This window comes from Leptopilina heterotoma, unplaced genomic scaffold (genome assembly GCF_015476425.1).
Source record: "Leptopilina heterotoma isolate Lh14 unplaced genomic scaffold, ASM1547642v1 Lhet_42, whole genome shotgun sequence".
Lineage (NCBI taxonomy): Eukaryota > Metazoa > Arthropoda > Insecta > Hymenoptera > Figitidae > Leptopilina > Leptopilina heterotoma.
The window spans coordinates 2,676,402-2,689,430 of NW_025111078.1; the positions used below are offsets into that span (position 1 = coordinate 2,676,402).

Sequence of the window (13,029 nt, forward strand, 5' to 3'; positions counted from 1 at the left end):
TAAATAATAAAATTTTTTCATGGAATTTAATTATTTGCAAAACCCAATTTTCATAAAATTTTTCGAAAACAATCAATTATATAAAATGATTTTTATAAAATTATGCATTAGAATTCAATTAGTATTTTAAAAAAATTAATAAACATTTTCGTAAAAATTTAATTATTTTTGAAAATTTTAATAAAATTCGTTCCAAAAATTGAATTTGTTTTTAAAATTTTTTTTATAAAATCCGGATGAATTTTTAGAAATAATTTAATTCTATAAAGGTTTCAAATTTAAATCGTTGAAAATTAAGATTTTAATAAAATTCTACGCAAACATTTAACTATTTTCATAAAAATTCTTTTCCAAAATTTAATTATTTTCATAAATATCAAAATTCATCACAAGAATTCAATTTTTTTGAAAAGTAATAAAATACTTTGCAGAAATTAAAATATTTTTATAATTTTTTTAAAAATTCTCGTCAGTATAATTAAATGATTTTTATAAATAGGCAGCGAAATTCTTCTCAAGAATTAAATAATTGTCAAAAATTTCAATAAACTTCTTGTCAAAATTTTAATTATTTAAACAAAATTGAATGAAATTCATTGCATGAATTCAATTATTTTTGTAAATTATTAATTAAATTCTTATAAGGAATTGAATTATTTTTAACCATTTGTAATAAAATTCTTCAAAAAGGTTTCAATTATTTTGAAAAATTGTCATAAAATTCAATTATTGAATAAATTATTAATTTTTGTATTTAAATAATTGAATTCTCGTAGAATTTTTTAATAAAAATTGATATAAAAATGAATTTTGGTTAAAATTTTACATAATAATTTAATATTAAAAGCATTACAGCATGCTTTTTTAAGAAATAATTGAATTTTGTAAATCTTTCAAATTTAAATATTTGGAAATGTAAATTTTTCGTTCTTTTCAATAATAATTGATTAAAATAAGAATTTTAGTGAAAAATTCCAGAAAATAATAATTGAATTTAAATGATAAAAATAATTTCGAAGAAGTTAGGAGTAACAATATTCTTATAATATAGAATAGTAATTTTATCTCTGGGTTATAATCATTAATTATTATTTAAAAAAATGAGGAAATCGACTCCAACTCGGAGTGACTGACTTTTCTTCATGTTTATAATAATATTCTTATAAATTATTAAATTTCAAAAGATTTGAATTTGAAATTTTTGAAAATCTTAATTTCAATGGAAAACTAATAATTATTAAATAATTATGATAAATAAAACAATTGTTTTTGAATAATTTTGCAATTAGAGAAATTCGCAAATATTCGAACTTTTTTTTGATATTCTAATAATTTTTAAATTGAATCAGAATATTATTTAGTGTCATATTCAACTTTTTCGGGCATTTATTTTATTTCTGTACATTTTTATACCCACCCCAGGTGGAAAAGTTAACGTTAGCTAATACTACTAACGTTAGACTAATGTTAACTAACGTTATAATCTGATATTAGTAATAAAAAAATGTTGTTAGACTAACGTTAGTCTAACGTTAGTTAATGTTAGTCTAACGTTAGTAGCATTATCTAACGTTAACTAACGTTAGAATAACATTAGGCTAACGTTAGTCTAACGACATTTTGTGATCACTAACATTAGATTTTAACGTTAGTTAACATTAGTCTAACGTTAGTCTAACGTTAGTCTAATGTTAGTCTAATATTAGTCTAATGTTAGTCTAACGTTAGTCTAATGTTGGACTAACGTTAGTCTAATGTTAGTCTAATGTTAGACTAACGTTAGTCTAATGTTAGTAACATCAGCTAACGTTAACTTTTCCACCTGGGTATGCAACTTCCTGATGGTCCTTAAATCATTTTTTCTAATTAACATTAAATTAGTCGGATGTTTTCCTATTGGGGATATATTTTGGAATTAATTCTATTCTGAATTCAGTGGACAAAAGTGAAGCAGAAAAGAATGGTGTCTGTTGAAAAATAAACTTATAAGGATTTGGACTAAATTGATGATTAGAGTTTTAGGTTGAACTTGAAGATTAATAATAAATCTTGAGGTGGATGGAAAAAATAAATAAATATGTGACATAGGCCACGCGAGTAGCACGTGGTGTGACGGAGGATTTTACATTGGGGTGGCGACGACGACAAACCGGCTAAAGTAAACGAAGAGTCAACCCGGATCCGACCCTGGGACGCCTGCGCGGCGCTATCACACTAGATATATCCCCTTAAACACTATAGCATCAAACACACTATCACATTATAAGGGACCACCTCTATATATAAGGTTACCGGCGGAGTTTAGCCGACAGGGACTACCTATATTGCGTCGTGGGTGGGTGGAATTCTGGTTAGTGGTAGTGGTGGATGAACCTCAGTGTCCGGCGCGCCTCCGACAAGCGTGCTTCGGTTCTACAAGATCCTTTTCAATCCTTATCATACTATACGATTTTATTATCCTCGCTAATATAAAAAAAAAAAAAAAAAACACAAATGCCAATTCGTGAATGTTTCATATTTGTTTAAATAGTGTCTTCGAGAACCTCCAACCCTGATACCACGATCCATCCCCATTCATCTATCTCGATTTATTTTCTATTTCTAAGAAATAAAAATAACCCTCTTTACATAGGGTTCTTGAGAGTTTTCAATTTATAGGGAATTTATTCTTAAATTATACTAGAGAATAATAAATTCTAGTAAAGGATTAGACAATTCTTGAATTTATAGATTTTGGATTTAATAGAGAACACCAAAAGAGAAAGAGACTTGAGGGTCGTTGGATGGATGCTGAAGACTTTTAAATGGTGCAGCATCAACGTTGGATTCTTACCCGTAGTAAAGCATTAGCAACTCATAGAAAGTGCCCGAGGAAATCAAGAAGACCCTAGGAGGAAAGAAGTTCTCCAAAGAAAAAAATTTGTTAGATTAGTGTTTTTGATCTGGATTAAAGTGCAAAAGTGGACTGTTTTATAAGAATAAGAATAAGAACGGAGTTTTTAAGAACAGAATTTTAGTGGATATTTGCGAATGGCCATTAGGATCATTAGGGAGATATTGTTAAAGAGTGGTGGTGAATTAGTTCGATTAAGAGTGGCGAATGTGCATTGGTAATGGGGGGTTTAGGCGAGGATGCCTTCTCCCCGTCGTTGCCATCACCTCTTGCCATCGCTAACGTTATTGTCACCATACCGAGTGAAAATCGTCTACATCAGGGGTCAATCAGCATCATCGAGATTAAAATTGAGGAGAGGGATAATTATCATCATCATCATCACCATCATTCTAATAAAGAATCGAATAAAAATTGTCAAACTAAAGTTCAAATTACCACGAAGAAGGAGGAAGCCGAGGATTTTGAAGAATCAAAAATCGGCGGTGGTGGTGGTCAAAGGGAGAGGTGACTCGCCGCCGAAATGCACCAGGTGTCGAATCAACCTGGTCTCACTCTCCATGTTGCAAATCGAAAGGATATTTCGATTAAGGGCAATAATAATAATAATAATAATTCTAGGCTTTCCAGTAAAATTATCATTAGGTCAAATCTGGTGTTGATATCCTTAATTATTTGGAGTTTAACACTTCCGGTAACATTAGCGAGGCAAAATCATCATCAAACGTGTCCGGGGTGTCCGCATCAGCAGCACGGTCATAATTTACATAGGAGTGCCAAGGAATCTGGACCAAGTCCGGATGATCTTAGGTTGGAGGCTATTAAACATCAGATACTTATAAAATTGGGTCTTAGACATAGGCCCGATGTTAATAAAACATTGGTTAATGTACCCAAAGAACTGGCGCTCAAGACACTTTACAGGGCTGAAGCCCAACCTCAAAGGCGCGCTGGTAGACGAAATAATAATAATAATAATTATGAGGAAGGAAAAAATGAAGGGTACAGCGAATTTCTTTACAGTGGTGATGAGTATTCCTATAGAAATCTTGATCAGATGGAGGACATTTCAACGGATGGTGCTGCGCCAACCACCACACCCTTCCAGGGTTACGACTATCCTGGCGGGGAGGACGAGGAACCTCAGGAGGAAATGGACGACTTCTACGCCAGGACGTCGGAGATTATCACTTTTGCTGAACCCGGTATGTAAACAATTTCTCCCTAATATTTTCCCTAATTTTTCCTCCTTTAGGGAGTTTAATTAAATCAAACTCCCTAAATTTACCAAAATTTAAAACTCTTCTTTCCAATTTCCCCCCGAAAAAATTGCATTCCACATAGTATGCAAGTAAAGGAAGAAAAATTTATTTTTAATTTTCATTTATGGAAATACTATTTTAAACTCCAATAGTTTTCTCTTAGTTGTCTACTTGTTCTTCAGAACTTTTATTTTCTTAATACGAATTAAACACACGTGGTATGAAAGTGCTAAATATAATAAATAATAAATATAAACTATAAATATCAAATACAAAATTTTTAGAACGTAATAAAGGAATAAACTCATCCAACACTTATGACAAGAAAAATTTATAATTATTCTTGTCACGAAACTTTCTTTATTTAGTACAAGAAGTGTGAAATAGATATCTAAACTTAGAATAACATTTTTACATATAAACAGAATAAAAAAATTTTTCAATATTTTAGCAATGTAAAATATTAAATTTCCCCTATTCTTTCTAAACATTGTACTTTGAAATTAAACATTGAAAAATTGCATAAAAATAAAAAAAGTAACAAGATGCAAAAAATGCCAAACGTAAAAAAACGTTTCTTACAAAACGAAAATACCAAAGTTTTTCAAAAATCAACATTTAATGTACTCATGCTTTTTAAAAATCAAGTACTTAATTCAACAACTTTATAGATATTCAGAAATTTAAAAAAAAAATGTATTTGTAATAAACACAATCGAATTTGATTTTCAATTTTTTAATACAAATAATGTAAAATTAATGAAAGAAAAGAAAAACTAAAGTTAGCATATGCTTAGTGAGAAAGTATAGAAAAAAATATGTTTTTCTTTTCATGACTTCATAATATTAAATTATTTAATAGGATAAAATTTATATACATTGTAATATTTTCAACTCTCTATAATAGTGTAAAGTACCGCCCTTGTATTTACAAATGTAAGCCTAAAGAACAATTTATTTATCAGTTGTATAAAAAAAGTGTTACCTAGAAATTATGTATCACAAAATATTCACTACGAAATTTTTTTCCACTTTTTTAATATACTCTATTCATTGGATTTTAAATTTTACCAAAAAAAAAATGTTGCATGAGACAATTATTACAGTAAATGCTTGAAATTTTAATTTTACAAAAACTAGAATAAATTAAGGAGAAAATTAACCAAGTGGTGATAAATTAACTAAAAATTTCACATAACTGATTCAGTGACAATTTTTAAAAAAATGAAAACGTACAATTCTTTGTTTAATATATTTTCTATCTAATTTTTTAGAAATTTTTGAAACTAATTTCTATGTACATACAGTTTTATGAATTTTTCATCCTTAAGGAAATACAAAAATTGTATTTTTTTTTGGTAATTAAAAATTTTGATATCCAAAATTGAAAATAAAATTCGATTGTATAAGTTACAAAAACCTTTTTTTTTTAAATTTGCAAGAAACGTCTGTAAATTGCATTAAGTAAGGATGCACTTTAGAAAAAAAAAATAATAATAAAAAATCCTGCGATGTATTGAGAAGCTAAACAGACGTTTGCGGGTATACATGGCCACACGTCTCAAGCCACGTGGCCTGTACTCATGGGTGTCACATCGCCGGTCTATAGTTCAGTAACTCTAAGTTTAACAACAAGGGTAATAGAAACCAATGAAGAAATGCAATGTTATTCGCGCGCTCTGCTGCATTTATTACGATTCGCTACGGTAAAATTAATGAGAATGTCATTCTCTCTCTTTCTGTTCTTTTTTTCCCTCTAATCAAATGAAATCCAATTCCCTGGAGCATTGAAAAGAGAGACCACATTCCAATAAATACATATGTATTAGTTTACGACTTCGACCTCCAGTCAAAGTGATCATCGATGCATTTCCAAAAGGAGACTCATCGCTTTCTACTGATAAAAATCAATTGATTTTTTGTTATCTATTCATTAATCGTAATTCTTGACAATTTTCTATGTCCCTTGATGTTCGTAATTAAAAATTTTAATTCGATTGTATAAATTATAAATCATTGATAGTATTTTGAGTAAATAATGTTGATTCTCTATTTGTTTTGATTTGTCCCTTGATGTTCATAATTCAAAAAATTAAATTCGATTGTATAAATTACAAATTCTTTTCAATTGATAGTATTTTTGGTAAATGTTACTCCGCTGAAGGTTTCATATCTGCAGTTGTTAAAACTTTTGTTTCGTATCTGAAAATAAAATTCGATTCTGTAACATAGAAATAAATTTTTTAATCATCGTTAATTAACAGCGTCACCCTAGGAAAGGTTTTTAACTGACTGAATTAAAAAAGTAAATGTAGATAAATTTCCAGAACCCAAGAAAGACGTTTTAAGACTTACCTGCATTCCTTTTTTTTGTACAGACAATATCAAATAGTTGAAATAATGTTCGATTGTGTAAATTACAAAAACCTTTTTTTTGTAGTGATCTTAAATAAAAGATATCTTACCCATTTGAAGATAGTTTGTTGACTAAATTCGAAATCATACCAAGAGATCTTCAGATGAAGAACATTTGAAAAAGGAACCACCTCTAAATTAAGTGCAGATACTATTTAAGTTCGAAAATCAAATTCGATTGCGTAAATTACAAAGCATTTTATTAATTGAAAATAACTAAGGTCTTACCCTGCCGAAGGTCTCTCACTGACTGATGCACAATCTGGTCTTCTTTGGGAGATCTCCTCTTTGAACCATATGGAAACTTTCAAAAGTAATTAAAATTCCCAAATTGTAGTCTTCCTGAAAGAAAAATATATTAATTTGTTTTTTTATTAATAAAGAATACTGCAAATTCAGTTCAATAATTTACAATTCGTGAAAATTAGTACTGTCACCTGCAATACAGCATTGAGAAGAAAGAAAGTGAATTTGAATCGGGACTTTAAACTTTTTGAAAACTGACAGCCAAAAATATCTATAAGAAATTATTTTTTTAGTCCATCACAAAAGTGTTGAATAATTTTTCTTGTTTTTGCTGAAAAGTTTTTTTTTGGAAACACGAGTTTCTAATAAATATTAAGTCTGATTAGTCTGACAGGGGATTGTCGTTGCCTGTGCGGTATTGGCACTGCAATGAAAGAAGAGTTGCAGCAGAAAGAATCGTCACTGAAACTGCAGTGAAATGCTATCCAATGGTAGACAAAGCTGACTTTTTCTTGTTTGCTCTCGCTTCCACTAAGTATATAAACTAATCTTAAACTGACTTCTCAGAATCCCAACAGATTTACAAAAAAACAGATTTTTAATTTTCGTCAAAATTCTTTAAAAAAAATCGCATCTTGCTGATAACGAAATAGAAATCAAAATGTATAGGAATATTTAAAAAAAAATTACCATTATTGATTTTGCTGGAATTAAAAATTTATAGTTTAAAATTTAGGGCTACGGGAAGAATATATATATTAAGGTAATTTCCGTGAGTTTGGCACAAGAAGAGTTTATTGCTCTTTTCACAAACAAAGTGCAACAGAGTGGCGTTTGTTCTTTTTCTTGAGCCAATTCTATAACTATGCATAGGTAAGGAACACGTCATACTTTTCGAAGAACATATCGTCAAGAAAGTATAAAACTAAACGGGACCTGATGTGGTTATCGATCACGTAAAATGTGAACGAATCAGTGGTCAACAGAATATATGTAAAAAAAATCGCGTATTCTTAGAGGAACACCAATCTAACTGATGTGTATAGAAAACATATTCTTTCCTTTGCTATTTGTTAGGGTAACTTAATAAAACTTACTTTTTATTCTCATATATATATAAACTGGGGCTGTTGGTTGACATCATAACCTCAAAATTTTTACATTTAGATTAAATTTATTCTTTGAATGCAATATTATTGGATACACTTTCTTGTATATTAATAAAATAATTGTATTCAAAATTTATATCTATTTATTCATTTTGTCTTCATCGACAAATTACGGCAATAATAATGTCTCTGTCTAGGAATGGTATAATAATATTGTTGCGACACAAATATTAAATACAATTTCCAATATCATTTACTTTTTTAGTTTTTAATCCTCTGCAGTTGAATTATGAGAAAAATCATTAATTACATATATTGTAATATTGAAAAGACCAGAAGGCATTGTGATTGATAAAATAATTTACAACTTCGTTGGCATTTAATCTATAGCTTTAAAACTGTTGTTTTACTTGAATTAATTATGTTGAATAAAATAATTAACTGGAAATAGTGGAATTATTCTTAAAATGTTTTGTATCGTCGGTGTAATTGTAAATTTCGATCTTGAAAATTGAAATACAGTAAGTGACGCTATCGACAAATGGTATAACAACTAATTTTTCTAGCTTTTAAAATGTATTTAATACGCTATTCCTAGATGTCGCTCAATTTCATGTCTACCTCCTGGGTCATGAAGATAACATTGGAAAAAGTGATGAAAAAGTTAAAATAAAATTCGATTGTGTAAATTACAAAGCCATTTTTTTCTGCTGATTTTAGATGATTGTTGGTCTTTGGAAGGTTTCTCACTGACTAAAATTAGAAATGATAACGACTGCAATTTCAAACGTGTATAGAAAAAAGAAAGAATTAAACTACGAGTTGAAAAATTCGCAATTGAAATTTCTTAGACGAAGTCTTTTGACAAAGCGAATGTAAGCAAAGGAAGTATGTTTCATTTGGTACATACTACTAGAAGGAATAGTGATTCACAAACAAAATGCGACTTTACCTAGATTGAAATAAGAATTTCATTTGGGATTAAACTTCGGTGGAATTTCACCAATACTACGCCATTTAGAGACCTAACAAACGTATAACACAATTTTGAGAACACAATTTAATCTAAAGTTGAACAATGTCAATGATAATTTACGCTACATTCAATACATTTCAAGACTCATTTTCGTCAAATCATTCCAACGATATTCCTTTTCCTGCTGATCTATATAAATAATACCCACAAGGGTAGAAAATTTGATACTTTAAGCAGAAAATTCCTGCACGTCGCAGTGATTCCCCATCTTATTTTCTCTTTCATTTCTCCTTTTCCTGGACTTTTCTTCCACAATTCCTTCTTTTTTTACTTTCTCAATCTCTTTTGCTATTCCAACCTCTTATTGAGAAGAATCCTTTTGCTGAAATCATAAAATGTAAGAGACATTTAAACAGATGGAATATGCAGAAAGAGAAGGAGAGAAGGTGGGTAATTCTTAGGCAAAAGAGAAGTCAAGTGGAAGGGAGTTCTGAAAATAAAAGATGTCATAAATTCTGTTGTAAAATTTTAATGTTAAATCAACACAAATCTTTGTGACAAAGTTTTAGAGGAAAAAGAAAAATGTTTATCAATTTTTTTTCTCTTTTTCAAAAAAAAAAAAAAAAAAAAAAAATTTTGCATACACTAGGTTACGAACTGGATTTATCGAGTTCATTCCTCCATCTCTCTCTCTCTCTCTCTCTCTCTCTCTCTAGATACTAACTTAATTGGTCCGTAGTGTGTCACAAATGAAAAGTTAAATTAACTGAAAGTTGACGAGTTCATCGTCATAAATAACAAACATCGTGTTTTGTCAGATATTCAACCAACTTTGGAATCCATGGATGACCTGAATATTAAATTACTTTGAAATAATTATTGGATAAACGAATGAATTAACTAAACTTTTAATAGCGGAAAATATCGTTTAGCATATACTTCTTACATTTTTTCTTCCATTATATTATTCTTATAATATTAAAAACTGTTTACTGATTTAAAAATATTCATAAAATTATTTACGTTCATGAACTATATTTTATAAAATTTAACATTGACGAACTTTATATATATATTCAAATACATAATTGCAAACCTTGTAAATTATATAAAAATTTAGAATTATAAATTAAAATATAGACAAAAAATTGTAAAAAAAAAATTGTCATGTCAACAATAAAATAATATTAGAGATTATCCTTAAGAATTTATGTCTTTATTTGCATCATTACATAGTGAATATTAAAAATTCACCTGGAATTTTACCTCTGCTTTATCCCACACTTGTTGCATTCTCTATTATCTGAAAGTGGACTATAAAAAGAAAAGTGTCTTTTATCTGTTCTCGTCAATATTCAAGTATGAATAATTAAATCGACGACCCTGAACGCCTGAAAATTGAACGGTTCTTTAAAAATTTATTTTTACAAAACTTTTAATTATGGAACTTTTTGATATTTATTCTTCCAAGGTCAAATGACAAAAAATTTATTACAATTAAAAAATATACAATAACTGCTTAAGATGAGTGTATTCATCTTTCAAAATTTGTTTCTTGTATAATCAAAATTAAAATTCGATTGTATACATTAAAAATCCTTTTTAAATAAGAGTATTTTTAATGAAAAATATTTTCATTAAACAGTGTTAGTCTGCAGCAGGTTTCCTGGGAACTAAATTACAACCATTGGGAAATATTTCTCTTGTTTTAAAATGTGACAGAATTTTAATTTTTTCTCTAACACTAAAGAATATTCTGATTCACTCTAAAAATTATAAGAAACACAACAAAAAATGTTCGAATGTTTGCGAATTTCTTTAATTGCAAAATTATTCAAAAACAATTGTTTTGTTTACCATATAATTATTTAATCGTTATTATTTTTTTATTAAAATTAAGATTTTCAAAAATTTCAGATTTAAATCTTTTAAAATTTAATAATTTATAAGAATATTATTATAAACATGAAGAAAAGTCAGTCACTCCGAGTTGGAGTCGATTTCCTCATTTTTTTAAATAATAATTAATGATTATAACCCAGAGATAAAATTACTATTCTATATATAAGAATATTGTTACTTCTAACTTCTTCGAAATTATTTTTATCATTTAAATTCAATTATTATTTTCTCGAATTTTTAACTAAAATTCTTATTTAAATCAATTATTATTTAAAAGAACGAAAAATTTATATTTCCAAATATTTAAAGTTAAAAGATTTCCAAAATTCAATTATTTCTAAAAAAAGCATGCTGTAATGCTTTTAATATTAAATTATTATGTAAAATTTTAACCAAAATTCATTTTTAAATCAATTTTTAAATCAATTATTAAAAAATTCTACGAAAATTCAATTATTTAAATACAAAAATAAATAATTTATTCAATAATTGAATTTTATGACAATTTTTCAAAATAATTGAAAACTTTTTGAAGAAGTTTATTAAAATTTTTAAAAATAATTGAATTCTTGAGAAGAATTTAATTAAGAATTTACGAAAATAATTGAATTCATGCGATAAATTTTATTAAATTTTGTTTAAATAATTGAAATTTTGACAAGAAGTTTATTAAAATTTTGGACAATAATTTCATTCTTGAGAAGAATTTCTCTACTTATTTATAAAGATAATTTAATTATTGACGAGAATTTTTAAAAAATTTTGAAAATAATTTAATTTCTGCAAAGTATTTTATTACTTTTCAAAAAAATTGAATTCTTGTAAAAAATTTTGATATTTATGAAAATAATTGAATTTTTGAGAAAAGAATTTTATAAAAAATTTGAAAACAATTATGAATTCCTGAGAAATTTTTTTTTTATGAAAATAATTAAATTTTTGCGTAGAATTTTATTAAAATCTTAATTTTCAACGATTTTAATTTGAAACCTTTATAGAATTAAATTATTTCTAAAAATTCATCCGGATTTTATAAAAAAAATTTTAAAAACAAATTCAATTTTTGCAACGAATTTTATTAAAATTTTCAAAAATAATTAAATTTTTACGAAAATGTTTATTAATTTTTTTAAAATACTAATTGAATTCTAACGAATAATTTTATATAAATCATTTTATATAATTGATTGTTTTCGAAAAATTTTATGAAAATTGTGTTTGCAAATAATTAAATTCCATGAAAAAATTTTATTATTTATGAAAATAATTGAATCTCTGTAAAAATTTTATATTTATGAAAATAATTGAATTATTGCGAAAAAATTTATGAAAAATTTGTAAAATCATTGAATTCTTGCAAAGAATTTTATCGAAATATTTGATAATAATTGAATTTCGTTGAGGAATTTAATTAATAATTTACGAAAATAATTGAATTCATGCCTTGAATTTTATTAAATTTTATTTAAATAATGGAAATTTTGACAAGAAGTTAATTAAAATTTTTGACAATAATTTGATTCTTGAGAAGAATTTCGCTACCATTTTATAAAGATAATTTAATTATTGACGAGAATTTTTAAAAAATTTTGATAAGAATTTAATTCCTGCAAAGTATTTTAATACTTTTCAAAAAAAATTGTATTCTTGTGATAAATTTTGATATTAATGAAAATAATTGAATTTTGGAAAATAATTTTATTAAAAGTCCTTTAAATAATTGATTTTATGTGGAGAATTTTGTTGTTTAACAAAATAATTGAACTCTTTTGCAGAATTACGTAAAAATTGTTTGAAATTAATTGATTTCCTGAGACGAATTAAAACTTATTTATGAAAATAATTGAATTATTGCAACGAATTTTATTATTTTATTGAATAATTAAATGTTTCTTAAATTTGCATTCTTTCGTTAAATTTTAATAAAATTTTTAAGAATAACTGCATTTTTTGAGAAATTTATTTAAAATTGTATTAAAAATATTTAAACATCTGTCGTGAATATAATTGAATTTCTAAATAAAATTTTGTTATTTATGAAAATAATTTAATGTTTTTGTAGAATTTTATCAAAAATTTTTTTTAAAATTAATTTTTTTTGTTAAATTTCATGAAAATAGTGAATATTAAAAATTACTGTAATGCGAAAAACGTTTATTAATAATTAAAATTTTGCAAAGAATTTTTTTTAATTTTTCTGCAAATAATTGAATTTTTGGCGAAAAA

At 26.4% G+C, this 13,029-nt stretch overlaps 1 protein-coding gene across 1 annotated transcript in view; it reads left to right on the top strand.

Annotated features, from left to right (window-relative positions):
- Positions 1-3,399: 3,399 nt before the first annotated feature.
- LOC122506555 (inhibin beta chain) overlaps positions 3,400-13,029 on the top strand; it is a 44,795-nt gene continuing 35,165 nt past the window's right edge. The window contains exon 1 of the mRNA XM_043618812.1: positions 3,400-4,098. Coding sequence (XP_043474747.1) covers positions 3,417-4,098 — 682 coding nt within the window. The 5' untranslated portion in view covers positions 3,400-3,416. The remainder of the gene's footprint in view (positions 4,099-13,029) is intronic.